This window comes from Callorhinus ursinus, unplaced genomic scaffold (genome assembly GCF_003265705.2).
Source record: "Callorhinus ursinus isolate GAN/ISIS: 27379988/994484 unplaced genomic scaffold, GSC_fseal_2.0 scaffold2, whole genome shotgun sequence".
Taxonomy (NCBI): Eukaryota; Metazoa; Chordata; class Mammalia; order Carnivora; family Otariidae; genus Callorhinus; species Callorhinus ursinus.
In genome coordinates, this window is record NW_027397064.1 from 98114535 (window position 1) to 98134129 (window position 19595).

General features: G+C 44.4%; 1 protein-coding gene across 1 annotated transcript; it reads left to right on the forward strand.

The window, feature by feature from the left end:
• Positions 1–2005: 2005 nt before the first annotated feature.
• Positions 2006–16043, forward strand: DDX18 (DEAD-box helicase 18). Its single transcript, XM_025857216.2, has 14 exons — positions 2006–2192; positions 3778–4059; positions 5359–5499; positions 6875–7010; positions 7386–7486; positions 7603–7802; positions 7900–8014; positions 9397–9536; positions 10393–10554; positions 10862–11014; positions 11699–11812; positions 12599–12655; positions 13021–13198; positions 14234–16043. Exons 1-14 carry the CDS (start codon positions 2108–2110, stop codon positions 14374–14376), a joined length of 2007 nt encoding a protein of 668 aa, XP_025713001.1. The 5' UTR covers positions 2006–2107; the 3' UTR covers positions 14377–16043.
• Positions 16044–19595: the final 3552 nt, after the last annotated feature.

Consider the following 19595-nt stretch of genomic DNA (forward strand, 5'->3'; position numbering starts at 1 on the left):
GGGGTTTGTGAAACAGACTTTTCTTTTCCAAGTGAAGTGCAGCTATTTTGTTTTGTTTTAGAGAGGAAGAACAGGGGGTTGGGGGGTTAGGGGCAGAGGGAGAGAGAGAATCCCAAGCAGGTTCCACACCCATAGCAAAGCCTGAGTTGCGGCTCAATTCCACAACCCCAAGATCATAACCTGAGCCAAAATCAAGAGTCAGATGCTTAACTGACTGAGCCACCCAGGTACCCCAAAGTGAAGCTTTTTAATATTACTTGAATGAAAAGAAATTACACAGAAATCTTCTTTTCATTATATAAACACTCGTCTAAGGTTTTAAGGATCTCAAATTGCTACTGGAGCAAGTGGTCTGCTCTTTGGTGAGCTACAGACAGAAACTGCACCAGATGATTGCCTCACAAGGTCACTTTATTTGCTCAATAATTTCCAAAGCATGACGCCCTGAACAAGGGAAAGCAGGCTCCTTTTATTAGGGCTTAGGATGATGTTTGGAGGGGAATTTTAACATTATACTGAGGCTGAGGTTAACTGTTGGTCAGGTCAGGCACTTTCTGATTCATCTGTGCTGGCCTCATGTTCAAATGTTTCTTTTTCTGCTTCAGCAGTTTGTTGGTTTCTAAAAAGTTAAGTATAAGCTTCTAGGAGTATCTTGGGCTCAGGAGGTCAGCCCTGAGTTCAGGGAGTCAGTCCTGAGTTCAGGGGACCAAGGGGGCTCTCAGGTGACAAAACAAAATTGAAAGAACGAGACGGGTGAGGCATGATCCATATTAAACTTAAATAGTTAAATAAAGGCATCATTTTCATTCTCTGCCTGCTGCTAGCACAGTGCATATGCACAGAGGGTATGGAATGAATGACTCCATCCCCATCCCCATTCCCACATGAGGGTGCTGAGCTGTCATTTGCTTCCCTTGTCACTAAGTAGTTCACCACAGCTGTTTAATTTTCTATCCTCTCCATATGTCAACTCTGTAAGTTCCATGAAGGTGAACTGAGTGCATCTTACCCACCATTCTATTCCCAGGAAAGAGCACACACCTATCACATACTCCTAGCATAAATATGCTCAAAAAATAGTTGCTAAATGAGAGAGTAATTGATGAATGAATATATTCTGGAAAAAGAGACATCTGGGCTGGGGGCCCCAAGGAAGAAATTTCAAATAGTTAAACATATACTGAACAGACACTAAGACAGGCTCTAGCAGTGAGGGGCAAAAGGAACTTCAGAGGCACATACATGATTAATTTCCACCTCCCCAAACTCAGATGTTTTCTGAGATCTGATCTATGATACTGATTTGTTAGACCTGGTCTTAGAAATTCACTCTGTTAAAAGTGTTGGACTCTGAACTGCAATGAGGGAGAACAGGTTTATAAAGGCAAAAGCCACAAGGTTACAGAACTTGTTTCAAAAGAATTACCATTACCCCTGCAGAGTTCAACTGACTATTTAATATACCATTGTCAATGCAGCTAGCAGAGGGTTACATTAGCTCTATTTCAGTCTGAAGTAGAAGAATGTGTTCCAGGAGGGGGTCCCAACTGACCAGTTGCAACTGACAAAAGTCAAGAGTTCATGGTGTTCCAAGAATTGAAACAGGAGACGTGCAGAGACCCCGCTTCTCTATCCTCCCAATCCTATTTTGAATGACTCTCTTCGCAATGCTTAACTTCGGAATCTTCGTTCACAATCTATAGATGAAATTTAGATTTTATTCAATTTCCCAAATAGTCCAGGATACAAAGAAAGAGGGCAAGCATATAAAACTGGAGACTCCCTAAAGCCCCCTGCTCGTCCTTGTTTCCTCAGCCTCCTCTGGGGAAGCTCACACTCCCAGGACCCGCAAGGGCCCCTAACACACGCCGCCTGCTCTGACACAAGGTAAACCTGGTTCGGTCTTCCACTCCTCTAGAGGGCGCTGCACAGAGTCCGGTCGTCGGAAGCACTTCCACCCGGGACGCATTTTTCCGACTGCAGTCCTCCAGCGGTCCCTGTGACGTATTTCCGGTTGGCCGAGCTACGCACGTGTGGCCCAGGAAGAAGTAACTCCCAACCCGGTGGCCGAGTTGTGGCGCTGCAGCGGAGGCGCTTCTCCGACAACATGTCCCATCTACCCATGAAACTCCTGCGCAAGAAGATCGAGAAACGGAACCTCAAATTGCGCCAGCGAAACTTAAAGCTCCAGGGTGAGATACGCGGAGCTTGGGGACTGGGGGTCTCGGTAGCTGCGGAATCCCGCCCCTGGGTCGCGGCGCTGCTCTGCTCGGGAGTCACTGCAGCCCCGAGGTGGCGTGGCCGCTTCCCCCGCGGCACGTGTGCTTGTTGAGAGCGAAAGACAGCCTGGCGCGGTTTCCGGTCGGTCCCGCTCGGGTGCCGCTCTCCGCGTGCCCCAGATCTGCCCCTGATTTTTCTGAGCCTCAGTTTCTCCGTACAGAATCAGGGCAGAAGCAGGCCGCCTGAGTTTTCTTCCCAGGCCTCTAGCCAGGCTTCCCCTGAACCACCTTTTTTATGTCTCCCTTATTCTGAGTCCGTCCCACTTCATCCCCCGCCCCAACCCCCTGGCCTATTTCCAGTCAGACACGTGGGACTTGTCATCTACACGCGCCTTCCTTTCACGTCTATTTAATGCCTACATTGCGTCAAAACAAGCTCATTGTCTCTCTTGTCACAGAGTTTTTGTTGATACAATTGCCTTCCCCTGTCCATGTCCAGTCTCTCTCGACTCCTGGAGCATATCCTATTTTCAGCTCTAGAAGTGTCTTCTGCACGTGTCCAGTGCGTGCCCTATCTTCCCATTGCTCCTAACATCATGAATTCCTCAAGCGCTTCCTGGTATTTGCATCCTTAGTAAATACTTAACTGAAAAGGCTGTTACCTGAATGGCCGTCATTCTTACCCACCTCGTTTGCAGTGCTAAGTTCCTAATAGAGAGCCAGAGATCTTGAAGTTACCTTACCCTTTTTTGGATCCTGTATAACATATCAATCCCCCAGGGCAATGTTGGAGGCATAATTCCTTACTCTAGTGGGATTCCAGCAGATGAGTGGCTTGCAAGGAATCCTGAAGAAGAGGACAGGTTTGTGGGTTTTAGAAATGGTTTTGAAGCTCCCTTGTATTTCCAGTTCCTGTGAATAATACAGCACTACTAACTGCCTCTTGGTACTTAAAGATAACAATTAAAATTAAAAAGTAATAAAAAATTTTTCAAAGTGTTGTTACTTTTTATTATATGTAAACAGGGAAACTTTTAAAGACTTCCCTAGGCATTTACATGCATATATGATAAATACCGGGACCAATAAGTGAATTTTCAGTTCACTGCTGCTTAGGAAAGTTAGGTTGAGTGTTCTGAAATTATAGGAAAAGCAGTAGTTGTGTGAATAGATGGAAGTCTTTAATGATATATTGGTTAGCCAGAGATTTATCGACTACCTGATACTAAAATGTATTTGTAGCTGCTGTTGTCTGGCCCCATCCGTTTAAATGTTTAACTTCACTGAAGTTTTGCTGTCCCAGATTCTTACAGATACACGGTTTTTTGAAGTTAAGAAATCAATGTAGCTTTCCCTTTTCCAGCATTTTTCATTAAAGGAAACTGACTTGTCCTGTAGTAGAATGCCATAATTAGGTGGTTTTAATAATGTACATGAAAGGGAATTAAAAGCTAAATCATCTCAGTCATGGACACACTGAGGTTTCTCACCTGGGATCCCAGTGTTCTTAAGCAAACCTACCCTTTTTCGTCACAATGTGCATTCTGTTTTTGAACAGAGGCTTCGGATGTGAGCTTATCGGAAACCCAAAATGGAGATGTGTCTGAAGAAACAGTGGGAGGTGGGAAGGTTAAAAAATCCCTAAAACAGTCTGTGAATGTGGGCTCCTCAGAAGCCCAGAATGGAGAGAGAGCTAAAGAAACCGTGGAAACTGTACAAGTTAAAAAAAAAAAGAAATCTACCATAATAATCAATGGAGAAGCAGCAACACAGCCTCCCAATTCAGAATCCAAAAAAAAGAAGAAGAAAAAGAGAAAAATGGTGGATGATGCTGGGCCTGGTAAGTACTTCTTTCTTTGAACTTCAGGCATTCAAACGATTTTGCAGTTTTACCTTCTTTCTTTCACTACTGTATTCATACAACATGCAAGAATCCCTGTACTCGTTAGTATACCAAAAAATAACCTAGCAGCAAAAAGAAGCAAGGTGTAGGGGCTGGGGTGTGACTTTTTTTTTTTTTTTTTTTTTTTGATTAAGATACTGAGAAATGTGTCGTGCTTTTACATTCCCGAACAACTGAAGAACACCTCACTCTTCAGTAAGAGCCTCCTTTGAATTCTAGAAATTTGCTCTTTTGATGGTTGGCTAGGCTTTTAAACAGACTATATTAATGGCATAGTATTTTAGGTTTATTACCTGTTTTCAAACAGAATTGTGGCGTTACACTAGAGACATCTGGGCTAGTACATTTCTATCTTCTAAAGCCTTTATTTCAGTGGACTTTGCATTAATGATTCTTTTTATTTACCTTTTTTTGTCCCAATTTTTTTTCCTACCGTAAATTTCTCCTCTTGAAAGGAGACTTAGTAATAATTTGGATATGCAAATTGTGTAAAAATAGCAGGTAACTTCTATATAAATGGAACGTTAATTCCCAAGTGAGTAGAACGGCCAGGATGGGGGGAGGCCAGTTTCTTTTGGAAGATGGTTGGATTTGGATAAGCTTACCTGAAGGATAGGCATTTTATTTGAGATGTGAGCAAGCAGAGATTTCAAGGGAGACTACAACAGGTGTTAAACTCTTCAGCCCTCTGCCTACTTTTGGGAAATAAAGCTTCATTGGAACACTGCAGTGCACATTTGTTTACTTGGTCTTTATTGTGACAGACCCTATGGCCTGCAAAACCTACAGGGTTTACTCTCTGGGCCTTTATAGAAAGAAAAAAGCTTTTATGGAAGATTTATGTTTAATGGCATAGTAGGACAAATTAGTGCTTGTTAAGAGTTCAAAAAACCATTAATCACAGCCCTTTTTTTCCTCAGTGGAATATACAGAATTGGATGTAATTAGTATACTTCAACTGTTCAACTTTTCAAAAATGTCTTGGTCACTCAAGATACTATAACAGGCCTAAAAAATAAGGTTTTGTTGGCAAATCTGCCTGTCCCCCTGGGTTTTTACGTATAATTAAATCTTTAGTCATGAAAAAGAGACATTCTTAGCATATTAAAACTGGAAATGTGTTAAGCTTTTGAAAACATGCCTCTCTGCATTACACATCTTTTTATTTTGTGATCCTGTTTGGTGTTTTATTTTAACAAAAAAAAAATGGGGGGGTGTTTTCCTTTAAAACCAAAGATACCAAAAAAGCAAAAACTGAAGACAAAGGGGACTCTGAAGAAGGGGCCCAAGCTCCTGAAGAGACAGAACACAGTATGGAGAAGCCAGATGAGCAGGAAGAGGACAGTGAAGTGCCCAGCCTACCCCTGGGACTGACAGGTAACTTTAGAAAGTTTTCCAGAGAGACCCTGAATGTGGCATGGCTTCTGGATTATAGGATTTGAAGGTTCAGTTGTGATTTTTCATTTACCTAGAAGTATTGACGAGAAATATTTTTATATCTAGTTGCTGCTTTATCCACTTTGTGTGCCTTAGCTCTTGTTTCTGTTGTTTTCCTTTTCTGCATTCCTAACACTAAATATTTTGATAAGCACACAGACAGCTTTTGGGGTCCTGTATTCCTTTGGTTTGTTGTTTTCTAAAGCTCATTTCATTTCGTAGTAGGAAGATTATTGGCCCAGAAGTTTAATATTGCCCCAGTTATTAGTAAGGAAGGATGAAATTCACATTATTGAGGGACTTTGGCCAGGGTGACTTCCTTCGGCCTCTCTTCCTTATAAGGTCAAGAGTTTGGCCAAAATCACTTGCTCCAGACCAGAAATGTCTAGTTCCTTGAGTTCAGTGTGGGTTTTTTATTTGTTAAAATATTGAGGCCTAACCCCAGGCTTGCTTAATCAAAATTGCAAAGGTTATGGCAGTGGTTCTCAACCAGGGCAGTTTTGCTTCCTTGGGGGGTGACCGGGTCATCCCGGTTTACCGACCAGTTTTAGCATCTGAAGTCCTGCATCTCATAAACCTCAGTCCCAGGCAAACCGTGAAGGTTGACTGCCAACATGTTTGGTTGTCAGAACTGGAGGCAGGCTACTGTCATTTAGTGGGTGGAGGTCAGGGAGGCTGCGGAACATCCAGTAATGCAGGCCGTCCTCTCACAACAAAGAACGATCCAGCCCGAGATATCAGTAGTGCCAACGTGAACAATAGCTGACTGATAAGCAGGGCAGGTATGGGGTGGGGCCTCCCCAGGTGATTTTCATATCTTCCCCTGCTGAAGGACCACTGCACTTGACGTGTGGGTCGGGTCTAAGGGTATGTGGCTATGTCTGACCTTCTCGGTTGTCTTTTTGGAGTGAGATTAACAGCTCTTTTGATTGACTTCACACTCACTTTCTGTACTGGATGCTTTCATTTTTTATTTCGGATTTCTTAAATCATTTCTCTCTGCACCACCCCCCCATGCTTGACATTTTCATTAGACACAAGTCCCTTGATTATACCTCCTCTCCATTCTTTACTGTTTTGTTACAGTATACGTTCTAGCCTTTACACAGCCATCAGCAGTGGAGAAATTTCAGAAGTCTGTCTTTGTCTTGGTATTACGTAGGAATGGTGGGGGTCTAGTCTTTCTTACTGGAAGAAGCTCTTCTCAGCTTGACTCCCACCCATTAATGTTTTTACACAGCAAAACTAATTTACATAGCTATAGCAGTATTAAGTATTAAAAATAAATTTGCTAATGATAAACTCTTTTATTTAGGAGCTTTTGAGGATACTTCATTTGCTTCTCTTAGTAATCTTGTCAATGAGAACACTCTGAGGGCAATAAAAGAAATGGGTTTTACCAACATGACTGAAATTCAGCATAAAAGTATCCGACCACTTCTGGAAGGCAGGTATGATTAACATTGATGTTTGGGCATTAGTACCTATTTTTAGTGCTAGTCATTTAGAAAGAAAATGCCAACATGTTCTGCTGATGTTTGCACTGTGCTTTGAGTTGATATATCCATGCTTCGTTAAAAGGCTCTAAGTTACTGATGTTTGAAGAAAAGTGTTCATTTCTGTTTTATAGCACAATTCTTATTTCTGAGTTAGATCTGTAACCTCAGTGATTGATTTCAGTGATAAAGAAGCTAGGGACTTTGTTTTTCTTATTCACATTCTAGCCTTGATGTCTGCAATGTGGTAGTACGTAGTAGGTATTCAGTAAATGCTTGTTGAATAAGTAGACTAAATGTCTCTCTTTCCTTTCCATTGCTGATTTTTAGGGATCTTCTAGCAGCCGCAAAAACAGGCAGTGGCAAAACGCTGGCGTTTCTCATCCCTGCAGTTGAACTCATTGTCAAGTTAAAGTTCATGCCTAGGAATGGTGAGTTTCTGATCCGGTGGGTTTTGCTGGTAACTCACTAGAAGTTTATCGTCGCTCTTACGGACTCATGGTGATAACTACAGCTGGACTTTTACTGTCATTTTTTTGCCTTTTAGGAACTGGAGTTCTTATCCTCTCACCTACTAGGGAACTGGCCATGCAGACTTTCGGTGTTCTTAAGGAGCTGATGACGCACCATGTCCACACATACGGGTTGATAATGGGCGGCAGCAACAGATCTGCTGAAGCACAGAAACTCGGTAATGGGATCAACATCATCGTGGCCACCCCAGGCCGCCTCCTGGACCACATGCAGGTAAGGCAACACTGGGGAGGGGGGTGCCTGTCGTCTTGTCTTGTGTGAAACCTGAATCTGTCAGCTAACACGTTTTTCTTTGCCTTGGTCTTGTTAGAATACCCCAGGGTTTATGTATAAAAATCTGCAGTGTCTGGTTATTGATGAGGCTGATCGTATCTTGGATGTTGGGTTTGAAGAGGAATTAAAACAGATTATTAAACTTCTGCCAAGTAAGTAGACGTAATATCTGCATGTGGTTTGCAAAGTAGTTGTTGCCAGCAGGTGAGGGTGGTTCCTCTTTGAAAACTATTCGTACCGGAATTTTAATCTAGCCCAGCGAAGTGGTTGTGCCAGTCAGCCCTAGAGGTAGTTTGCAGAGCAAGCGTCAGACTTACCAGTAACTTAATGCAGAGGTTTTTGCCACTTTAGAGGTTATAATGTAAGTTAGACAGTCCTAGCATCTGTCTCACTCCTGTCTGTCCCCAGCACCCCATCTTGCTTTTTCTCACCCATGCTGACATCTCCCAGGCAGCCATGAATGTGTTGCCTGCTGTGTGGTACTTGAGTTGTACATACCTGGGTTAGAGTACTTGCAACGTTATGAACTGTTTATGTCTGTAATGAGGCCATGATTCCATTTCTTATATGGTTTGTTTTTGGATGCTCTATTGAAGTATAATTGGTACAGTCTGTAACATGTTATAAATATACAGTTTGTTTTGACATGTTTACACCTGTGAAACCCATCACAGGTGTTTTTGTTTTGTTTATCTGCATATACTGGTGGTTTTTATTAATCCAGAATGGCATGATACAGATACTGTACAGGATGTACATTTATTCATTACAAAAATGGCTTCCAAACCATTAGACGTGAAATTGCAGTAACAGCATAAAACAGTAACATCACAATCAGAAAGAGACGTTAAATTCTATCATGCTTTTACCATGTCTGTTAAAATGAACAGATGTTTGTTTTTGTTCATTAAATATTTCTTTAAATTTTAAATTTGTTAACTCAGGAAATTATATCGGTTAATTTTCAGATATTAAACAACCCTGCATTCCTGAAGTAAACCCCACTTGGTCATAATGCATTATCCTTTTTATATGTTACGTTCTCCTTTGCTAAAGTTTTGTTTAGAAATTTGGCATCTGTGCTTATGAATCATTATTGAGTTTTGGTATCAGGGTAATAATGGCTGGCTTCAAAGAATGAGTTGGGAAATAAAAAATCTCTTCAAATCCTGGAGAGATTGTGCAGAATTGGTAATATTTTTTCCTTAAATGTTTAATAGAATTCACCAGTGGAAGTCTTTGGGGTTGGAGTTTTTTTACGTGATGATTTTAACTACAATTTCTGTAATAGATACAAAGCTATTCAGGATATCTGTTTCATCTCAAGTGAGTTTTAGCCATTTGTCTTTCAGAGAAATTGTCCATTTTATCTAGGTTGTCGAATGTATAGAGGTAAAGTTGATATTCCTTTCTTAATATCTGTAGTGGTATCACACGTCCCATTCCTGATAGTTTTGCTCAGTATTTCTAGTGGTGAGGCAATGCTAAAGAGTCCCTGAAATATTTGGGTTATTTTTGTATGTATCTCTTTCAGCACGCAGGCAAACCATGCTCTTTTCTGCCACACAAACTCGAAAAGTTGAAGACTTGGCAAGGATTTCTTTGAAAAAAGAGCCATTGTATGTTGGTGTTGATGATGATAAAGCTAATGCAACAGTGGATGGTCTGGAGCAGGTACTTTTTGTCAAGATCTTATATTTACGACTCATCTTTGGTGTGTCCTTGTAATTGTTTGGAGGATCATCCCAAAAGCAGATGGATTAATGAACTGATTCAAATATAGTGAATTTGGATATTGGCTGTTTGGCATCACGAATCTTGAATTCTGAATAATTTGATCAGGTCTCTTTATTCTGTCTTTTAATACTGCCTGCCACATAGGAGACGCTAATCACTACCAGTTGTAAATGCAGTAAAAAAAAAAGTGTTATTTAATGACCTTTTGCTCTAAGATGCAAGGTTGAGTTAGCAGTTGGAGAGGCTGGTTTCAGGCACATTGCTCTGAAAAATTGGAAATGAGGTGACAGAGATCCAACCTAAGTGGATTGAAAACGGAAAGTTGGGTCTTTAGATGAATAAAATATTTCAAATAACGATCTCGCTTAAAAATTCCGTTCATTGTATGTTTTAAAAAATGTATTCACTTGCCTTTGTTGTCTTGTTTAGGACAGTGCACTTAGGCTGTAGTTATTTGAGATCTTGCTATTTAAGGTCCTTTTAAAAAATGAAGCATTGCTGTGCCTTGAGGGTTCCAGCGTGTAGAGGTGTTACTTTATTATGGTTGCACAAACTGTGGGTAACCAGAAGTCTGTAATCTCAGAAATATGAAAAGTACTTAGTATTTAGTGATTTAGCCTAACCTAAAATTAGGCTCAATTCAGGGATGCTTTGTTATAGTGAAGTCAGTAATTTTGCTGTAGGTAAGGCACGATGGTGTATATGCAGTGTTTGTGCTGTCCATCAAATCATACTGGTTTATGAAGCTGAAAATGTCTGATTATTTTTATCTGTTCACTTGAACAACTTCTAGGGATATGTTATTTGTCCCTCGGAAAAGAGATTCCTCCTGCTCTTTACATTCCTTAAGAAGAACCGGAAGAAGAAACTGATGGTCTTCTTTTCATCCTGTAAATCTGTGAAATACCATTATGAGTTGCTGAACTACATCGATTTGCCTGTCTTGGCCATTCATGTAAGTGATTATCATGAGTTTATTTAAAAAGTTAACACTTATCAAGTATATGGATTGTGGGGTTTGTGGTATCGCTCTCTCTAAATGTAGAATGATCCCATGTGGAGGGAGCTTTGCTGGGTGTGGAAGGGTGAGGACCACAAAGGGGTAAGGGATACCATCCACTTAGGGAAATGAGATCTAGGCCAGAGAATGAAATGAAGCAGGTTAACAACTCCACAGCTGGGGGGTTGTACATCCAGACCTCCCAGAAATGACCTCAAGTTTCCAGCTCTAATGAATGATTTGATTTGATTCTTGATTCTAGGGAAGGCAAAAGCAAAATAAGCGCACAACCACATTCTTCCAGTTCTGCAATGCAGATTCAGGGATATTATTGTGTACCGACGTGGCAGCTAGAGGGCTGGATATTCCTGAAGTGGACTGGATTGTTCAGTATGACCCTCCAGATGACCCCAAGGTAACTGGCATCCTTGGAGTTTCTCCACAAGGGCTCTATGTTAAGGAATGAACTTTCTGGTTTCTCTGAGACTCACCATATTTCACATTCAGAGATTGATCCCGTAGTTGTCCAAGTCCTGTTGTACTGCACACTGACTGTAGTATTTTTCTGGTGCTGATAATAGCCAGGGCTTGTGCAGGACCCAAAGGGGGTGTGTCAAGATTTGAGAGGCCTCAGTGAGGCTGAAGTTAGGAATGTCATGTGCTTGGAATGGTCTGTGAAGAGCAGTAGGTGCTAGAAGAAAATAAAATTCGCTGCCAGAAGTACGTAAGATTCTGTAGCATGTGTAGTAAAATAAGTTTTGTTAAGTATTGTCAACAACCAATAGATGACATAAATTGTCAGCTAGCACAAAAACGTATTCAGAAAGTTATTTTGAAGATGAAGCACTCTTAGTAGTCATTAATGTGACTATCACGTCCAGTGGGTATCAGGCCTCAGTCATGGCCCTCTTACCTCTTTGGTCATGGTCCATGCAGAAGCAGGGGACATGGCTAGTGTGTGTGGTGGCATGGCCCTGGGGGAGGAGCACCATCTCGTCCAGATGTGCTGACATGCTGTGTCCACCACCATACAGGTCCTGGAAAGGCAGGTTCCCATGGAAGTTGGTATATTAATTCAGGTGTTCTCTCTCCACCAAAGGAATATATTCATCGTGTGGGAAGAACAGCCAGAGGCCTAAACGGGAGAGGGCATGCCTTGCTCATTCTACGCCCTGAAGAACTGGGTTTCCTTCGTTACTTGAAGCAATCCAAGGTAAAGATCTTGGTTTGGAAAATCTAAGCTGGGAACAGACTCCTCTTGCTAGGAATTGCAAGTATGCGCAGTTCCCAAAAATGGCCTTTGCGCCTTTGCTCTAGAATGCCCTTTTTTGGATCTTCAGAATGCTTCTGGTTTGGACGAGCTTCGCGGTCTTGTGGGACGCCGTCACTGATCTCCTGTCGTCGGCGTTCCCCCAGCTCGAATGCTCATCCAGCTGGCGTCTTACCGCCTGCCTGTCTTCTCGGCAAGACTGCGGGCTCCGAGGGCGGGGCTTGGGCAGCTGTTATTCCAGCACCTCTCTGAGGTCTGGCATTTTTGCAGTTTCCTAATAAGTGATGACTGGTGAGAGATCCTTCCCGTAGGGGTGTGGTCATCGTGAGCGCTGGGATCACAGACCCTAGTCACAGGGCAGGGGGCGGTAGGACAGCTCCCCTGACATGCAGGGAGGGGCCGGTGGTCCTTCTGACTGGAAGCATCGGGCTGCCTCATGTTGCATCCATAGAGCTCCTTCTGTAGAGAAAAGGGCTTCATTGACTCACTGTCCCTGTGTAGTCCCTTGCCTTTGCCTTTCAGGAAGGGTCCTCAGCCCAATGCATGTGAAGGTAGTGGAAGTAAGCGAAGAGTTTTCCGTTGGCTTCAGGAGACCAGAGGAGTGGCTGTCCTGAGGGAGTCATACAGGCCTGGCTGTCCTGGTTCTTCATGCTTGTCACTGCTCCATCATCTACAGCTCTGAATATTGATCCATCCTGGTTTACTAATCTTCGTGCGTTTGTTTTCTAGGTTCCATTAAGTGAATTTGAGTTTTCCTGGTCCAAAATTTCTGACATTCAGTCTCAGGTATGTTTGGTATTTTTGTGCGTTCTTTGTATTTTGTTTTTTTTTTTTTTAACATTTGTGAGGAAAAGGTAGCCTCCATTGGTAATCACTGTCCTCTGACTCTCCCTTTTCATGAACCAGGTTTGGACTGTGATTCTTTAGGGTTCTTACTATGCTGCTTATCACATTCCTATGTTTCCTACCTTGTTCCAGTTCATACCTTATAAGAACCCTGACATTCTTCTTACTGCGCCCTGATTTTGCCAGTATTACAAAACTTGGAGCAAGTGTATTGGAACAAATGTTTTTTTACAGGATGGTTTTATTCTAATATGTCTGAAGTCTGCTTTTGTATTTTATTGAAACCAGTGTTTTCTTCATTTCAGCTTGAAAAATTGATTGAAAAGAACTACTTCCTTCACAAATCAGCCCAGGAAGCATATAAGTCCTACATTCGAGCATATGATTCCCATTCTCTGAAACAGATCTTCAATGTTAATAACTTAAATTTGCCTCAAGTTGCTCTGTCGTTTGGTTTCAAGGTGCCTCCTTTTGTTGATCTGAGTATCCTTTTTTTTGTTGTCAGGAGTTCATCCGAGGACAGAGGGGCACTTGGCTTGGTGTGTGCTCCGGCGAAGTCTGGTCCGTGTCTGCTTGTCAGCACCAGCACACAGGAGGCAGGGCTTCACTGTTGCAGTGGGGTTACAGACACAAGACAGCCTGTGCTTTAGGCCTCTAGGAATTGGACAGGCAGACAGGGAGAAGCCAGAGTTGTGCGTTCCGGAGAGAAGCCCAGGGGGGTGCAGTTGCAGGGCTTGGGCTCTTGTGAGGCTTCCCTATATGAGGTCATGGAGAGCAGCATGCCCTGGGGCTGGAGAGAGAAGACGGGACCTCAAAGTGTTTATCCCCTCAGGGCCATGGAAGGATTTCGTACAAGGAAGTTGCAAGACTAGCAGAAGACAATAACCCATAAGTGCTACTCAGGGTAAAAGGCAGAGGAAACCCCTCCAGTTGCAGTTGATCATCTGCACTTCATCCTCATGTTTTCCACCGAGGAAACGAACAGCGAAAGTGAGGCCTGTGAGCTGAGCTAGCGCTGTGGCTCCGACTCCCGAGGGGACGAGACAGGGGGGTCACCGTCCCCCTCGTAGGCAGCGAGTAAGAGTCCAGTGTGGTGCCTACTTGCCGAATCATTGAGGAGGGAAGAGCGGCTCCTTCAGTTGGTTAAGCATTCCCGAATCCACTCCGAACAGAGGGGAAAGTCATTTGTTTTGACATGGAGGGTGGTTTTTACTGTGTTTCTGTAGACTTGCTGATGTACCTCTCAACTCCCTGTGAATAATTGTCTTCAGTTTAGTTGTGCAGACAACAGTATCAGTATCTAACATGACTGTTACATTGGCTTAAAAGTCACACCTGCTCATTGTAGTCCATGATCACGTGATCACTCCAGACTTCCTGGAAATGGATCACATGGGCTCATGGTCGCATTTTCCGGGGCGGGGGGGGGGGGGGACATGCTGGTTGGTCCTCTGTATGGATATTAGATGGGAGCTCATTGTCTTCGAGTTGCTTGATTTCCTTAACCTTCACCTTTAGACGTGAACAGCAATGACGGCAAGCTTAAAAAGAGAGGCGGCGGCGGTGGCTTTGGCTACCAGAAAGCCAAGAAAGTCGAGAAGTCCAAAATCTTCAAACACATTAGCAAGAAGTCCTCCGACAGCCGGCAGTTCTCCCACTGAAGACACGCCTTCCTTTGGTCTTGAATGGCTTTGTCCTGAAGTGGATGTTTTCCCTTTCTCTAACAAAGGAACTGTTGTGGTTTCAGAATTGGGACTGATGGAACAGGGGTATGAATTGACGTGGGTTACAAGCACCAGGCACTGATACTTCCAGGAGATACCACTCTTATTTGGGGATGTAAAACAGAGTTCAGTTTTTCTAGGTTGTTCAAGAGCAAAGCACGGGATCTTTTGGATCTTGTTATGACGACAGAGTATTTTAAATCTTTGACCTCCAAATTTGTCATTGTTTTGAGGGGGTGGGGTATTTTTTATTTAAAATCAATTAACATGTAATGTGTTAATGGTTTCATAGGTGGATCGGTGATTCATCAGTCTTACATAACACCCAGTGCTCATTACATCACGTGCCCTCCTTAATGGCCATCACCCAGTTCAACCTGCCTTAGAAGGTTGAACTTAGAAGTGACCTGGTACGCTGGGGCTGGTGATGCAGAAGATTGTCTCAGGTTTTTTGTTTTTTTGGTTTTGATGGTTTCTTGGACCTTAACCATAGTTCCTGACCTCCCCTGAAAATGCTACTGTGGCTAGGAAGCACTTTTAATGTACGGCAGCGTTGGTTTTTATATATGCCAGATTTTAAAGCAGTGAGCCTTTCCCATTTTTTTAAAAGCACAAAGTGTGGGTTATTTGTCACTGTTACTTGAATAAAGCACCCTTAGCAGTCCTAACATTTGTTGGGAACAGTGGGAATCTGAGATTTTTGAGCCTCGTTTACACCAATATAAGTGTAATAATCTGTTCTCCATTTAATAACTTAGCAAAACCCTTCTTGAAAAAGGCACAAAGCAATGACACAGCTCATTCAACTTCGTTTCAAGTGGTTTGGATTTTGGTGAACCCTTCCAACTCTGCAGAATACTCAGGAGACGAAGCATCTTTTTGAGAAAAATTTCCCCTTCCAGAACTGTGAAACAGAAATAGGTTTATGATGAAAATTGGAAATGAACAGCAGTCAAAAAAGAGCAGCAAAAGATGGGGGTTTCGTCATGTGGGGTTTTTGTTGTAGGAACTCTTGACTTCCAGAGTGCTTCATGTGTCTTGTTTTATTTCCAGTGCATTTTATAACGACAAAATGATTATTACATTTTGATCAATTTGAAACCAAAGTTGCTGGCATGGTTTTGCTGTTGTGCCAGTTAATGTTCATAGTTTCCTGTTAAATAAATACAAGTACACTGAGAATTTCAGATGGGGAGGAAACAGCCTGATACAAGAGCATCCCAGTAGTAAAAACAAGAAGTGATCCTTTGAGTCTGGGCTTGGCCACTGTCCCCCTGGCTGGACCTGTCCTAGGGTTCAGGCCTTGACTGCTGGACTCCTGGCATTGAAGAACTCTTCATCTAAAACATCCAGTAACTTGTTTTTCTTTTTTGTTTCAGAAATAATCATGTCTCAAAAAATACACAAAAACAAAGGGAAAACTCTTTAATCACAGAGTGGGAGTAAAAACTGTCGATATTTTCGTACCTAGCCATCAGGGGTTTTGTATACATACTTTTAAATTTTCTATCAGGAGTGAAGTCATCCTTTACCCCCTACTTGTAACCAGCTTGTTTCATAACGTGCTATTTTCCCGTGTCATTAAATAATTAACGTCCATTTTATATTTCATTTATGACTATCCTTTGTTAATAACCCTGCTTGGTCTGCCTAGACCAAGGTTCTAGGTCCCTGCTCATCACAGAGGGGCTCTCCTACCTTAGCCTGTCCGTGCTTCTATTTGTCCTGCCATGGTTGACGTCCAGGAGGAGTAGAAGTCAGTCGGCAGAGATTTTATGAGTTAAGTACATAAAAAGAAGGTGGAAAGATGGTGCTTTCTACAGTGATGGCTCATTCCAGGTACTTGCGGAGTCAGGAGGTTCTGCTGGCAAGATGGCGCAGACGAGGGACCTCCAGACAGCCAGTCTTGACCAACCTGGCCAGGATTCGGTTGTGAGAGAGCCTAGGATCAGAAAGAGGGTCAGGGCAGCCGCATGTGCAAGGCTCAGTTGCACAAGAGGAAGGGATCCTTGGGCTTCTGTGCTGAGAACACAGCTGCTGGTGGCATGTGTTGGGGCTGTTAACTTGACAAATGGGATTAAGTGGCTTCAGCCAGGCAGGTTAGGCAGCATGAGCAGGGAGCCAGGCAGATCACTCCGTGCCAATAGAAACCTCTGGGTCCTCTGGGCTGCCAGGGACAGTAAGTCCTTGCTTATCTAAGTTTGTTTTTGTCTCAAGTGGCCATGTTGGTGTAAGGCCAAATTCAAGATACCCAGAAAGGATCTTTATTGAAAAATAGGTAGTGGTTAAAAAGGAGTGCTCTGGAACCAGAGTGCCTGCGTTCAGATTCCAGCGGTGCCTCTTTTCTGGGTCTGTTAAATGAGGAAGGCAAAGGAATAAAACCTACGACATAAGGCGGTGGGAACTGAATGAGCTAATGGAAGTGCATGGTAGCGTGCCTGGTGGCACAGCTCCGTACCTGTCCGCACTCTGTTGAGTGCATCCCCCAGGAAAGGTTTGCTGTTAGTAGCATCGGGTACAGCGACTGGTTGAAAATCCTGAGCCAGCATGGGCCTTTGGGAGTACAGTCTGGATTTCTGGCCGTTCCTGGAATTGTGATCTGGCCCAGGTTTTAGACAGTGGTCCAGCTCAGCATCTTCCTAGGGCTACTCTCCATTGTACTAGGTGTTAGGTGGAGGCAGTAATTGTGCCTTCGTGTAATCCTAGGTTGTCACAAATTGAAAGCCTGCTAGGTGCCAGAGTACAGGAATAAGGATGGCCAAGCTCCTCTTAGGAACCTGGTTACAGTATAGAGAAGGGAAAGAGGTGTCCTAAAACAATTGGCAATATTGTTTTCCCAGTCGTGCGATGGATGCACATAGAGATTCCGGCCATTTCTAAGGCTGGGAAATCTGCATTCTTGGCTTCTGGTAAACATTGGCTGGTGGAAAGGTAATGGAACCTCCTCTGCCTATAGAAGGTAGTCCTCTGTTCTGGAACAGGAGTTCCCAGATGCTGGTTGTGCTAGACTGGCTACTTAAGAAACACCAACGTGTTTTAAGCTTTTCTTGCCCCGTGTCTAGGACACTGTGATTTGCGCCTTTGGTGGGGCAGAAAACCTCTGGGGAGTTCTTGTGTACGGGTAGGTTTGGGAACATCCATACGGATACAGCCTCTTATTAAACCTTTTATGTTCTCATCTTGCAGGGTGAAAATGCCCAATACAGGAAATGGTGTTAGGATGTTTAGTCATTCACAAACGGGTGGCCCAGAGGAGGCACACAGACCAGGCTTTCCGGAGGGAACGGCTGTGAGTGGGTTTGAGTGGCTTACATGGGAAGAGGCACGCTGTAGGTCAGCGTAACAACCATGGCTCCCCACTGCGTCCAGCTGAAGCCTCCAGATCCCCCGTTCAGTTGGAACGCGGTTGATGGGTGTTGGCACAAGAGAGGAAACAGGTTTGCCTTGGCCACTTGTATAGGACTCCGCATCCTCATCCATGTTTAAGGGGGAATGTGACAATTTTTTTTTTTAAGATTTATTTGATAGCGAGAGAGGGAACACAAGCAGGGGGAGTGGGAGAGGGAGAAGCAGGCCTCCTGCTGAGCAGGGAGCCCGATGTCGGGCTCGATCCCAGGACCCTAGCATCATGACCCGAGCCGAAGGCAGGTGCTCAACAACTAAGCCACCCAGGTGCCCTGGAATGTGACAATTTTAACTGGATGACACTAGTGGACATTTTTCATTGGGGATGCTGCCCAGCGTCTAACCTTCCTTTGTTTGGAGACCATGCCATTTAAAAATGCCCTGCTGGGTCTTCAAAGCACTTTGCATCAGAAAAGTCCCCTGCAGCCAGGACCAGCCTGCAACCTAGCTTTGACAGATGAGCTATGCCTGCCCCGGCCTCTGAAGGAGGTACTAGTGAAGCAGGCGGCAGCCTTGTCATCCCAATCTGGAGGCCGCGACGTCAAGAGCAGAGGGCACTCTGGCTGGGCCACCCAGGCGACTGGGGCATGACCAACTGTGGTCTTCCAACCCTGGCCCCGTAGCCATCCATGATTGCCATTGTTTCAATTCGCTCCTTTTTAATGAATTCAGAGTAGTTCTCTGTTGCTCATAACTGAGAAGCCGAGGGCCCTCTAACATCTAGTGATTCTCAGACTGGGTTTCTCGCTCTCCCTCTGTGGCTAAAATGTCTGGGTTGCTCCCCATCCTTCAAGCTCTCCATGCCCAGAGCTGCCCCGCTCCAGAGCTCAGGGGGAATGGTGGGTTCGGAGCAAGGCCGGGACTGGAAACATGAAAGGCAAGGATGTGTCAGAGGAAGAACGAGTGGCCCAGCATGCCACCTCTCAGGACAGGTCCTGGAAAAGCTGGTGCGGAGCTGGAGGCAGGAGAAAGCGGTACCCCCGGCATCGCTCAGCCTGCTGGGGGTGTACTGGTCCGGGGAAGGGGCAGCCTGGCAGTCCTCGGGTGGCCCCGGGCAGCAGTTTCCAGAGGGAGGCCGACCTGGGTGGGATCTCAGTCGCACTGCTTACTGTGAGGCCTTGAACCAGTGACTTCCGTCTCTGTGCTGAGGTGCCTGAGCCCTAGAGGGAAGCACAGGATCAAATGCAGTCATGCTCGAGAAGCCTTCAGCACAGGGTGGAGCAGGCAGCTATTAGAAATGACAGCTATTGATACCTCTTCCAAGAACATCAGGAAAGGGGGCCGATGGTCAGAAACGAGAAAAAAATGATATTCTCTAGGACTTGCCTGCTCTCCCCACCGCCAGCATGTCATGGGTTCAGCGGCTTTAGGCCAAGAAAGTGGCCCTTCTCCCTGTTCTGTTTCCCGAAGCTCCCCAGCAGAGGGCCCTTGGCCGGGGCTGAAAGGGGCAAGGCTGCTGCCGGCCTGTTGCTCTCCCCCTACACCTCTGCATACGGTCCCAGGGGCAGGGGTGACTAGGCTCCGATTTGTGGTAGGGGAGGGCTGCAGGGGGCTGCTTCTCTCCAGCTAGGAAAGGGGGACAGCATGGGGGAGAGCAGGAACAAACACTTGCCAGGCCCTATCATCCTCAAAGCATGCGGTCAGGACGCTGAGCAGCGCGTCTGATCCCCGGGGAGGCCAGGCTCTGACCTAAGAGCTCCACAGACTTGAACTCCTCTACACCTGCGTCCTGACAGCCCTGGGAAGGACGG

What these genes read in the sequence shown, in the direction of transcription:
- DDX18 (XM_025857216.2), top strand. Translation starts at nt 2,108, where the DNA reads ATGTCCCATCTACCCATGAAACTCCTGCGCAAGAAGATCGAGAAACGG. An exon ending in AAAGTTCATGCCTAGGAATG is followed by an intron (nt 7,487 to 7,602) that starts GTGAGTTTCTGA and finishes TTTGCCTTTTAG; the next exon opens with GAACTGGAGTTCTTATCCTC. An exon ending in CAGTGGATGGTCTGGAGCAG is followed by an intron (nt 9,537 to 10,392) that starts GTACTTTTTGTC and finishes AACAACTTCTAG; the next exon opens with GGATATGTTATTTGTCCCTC.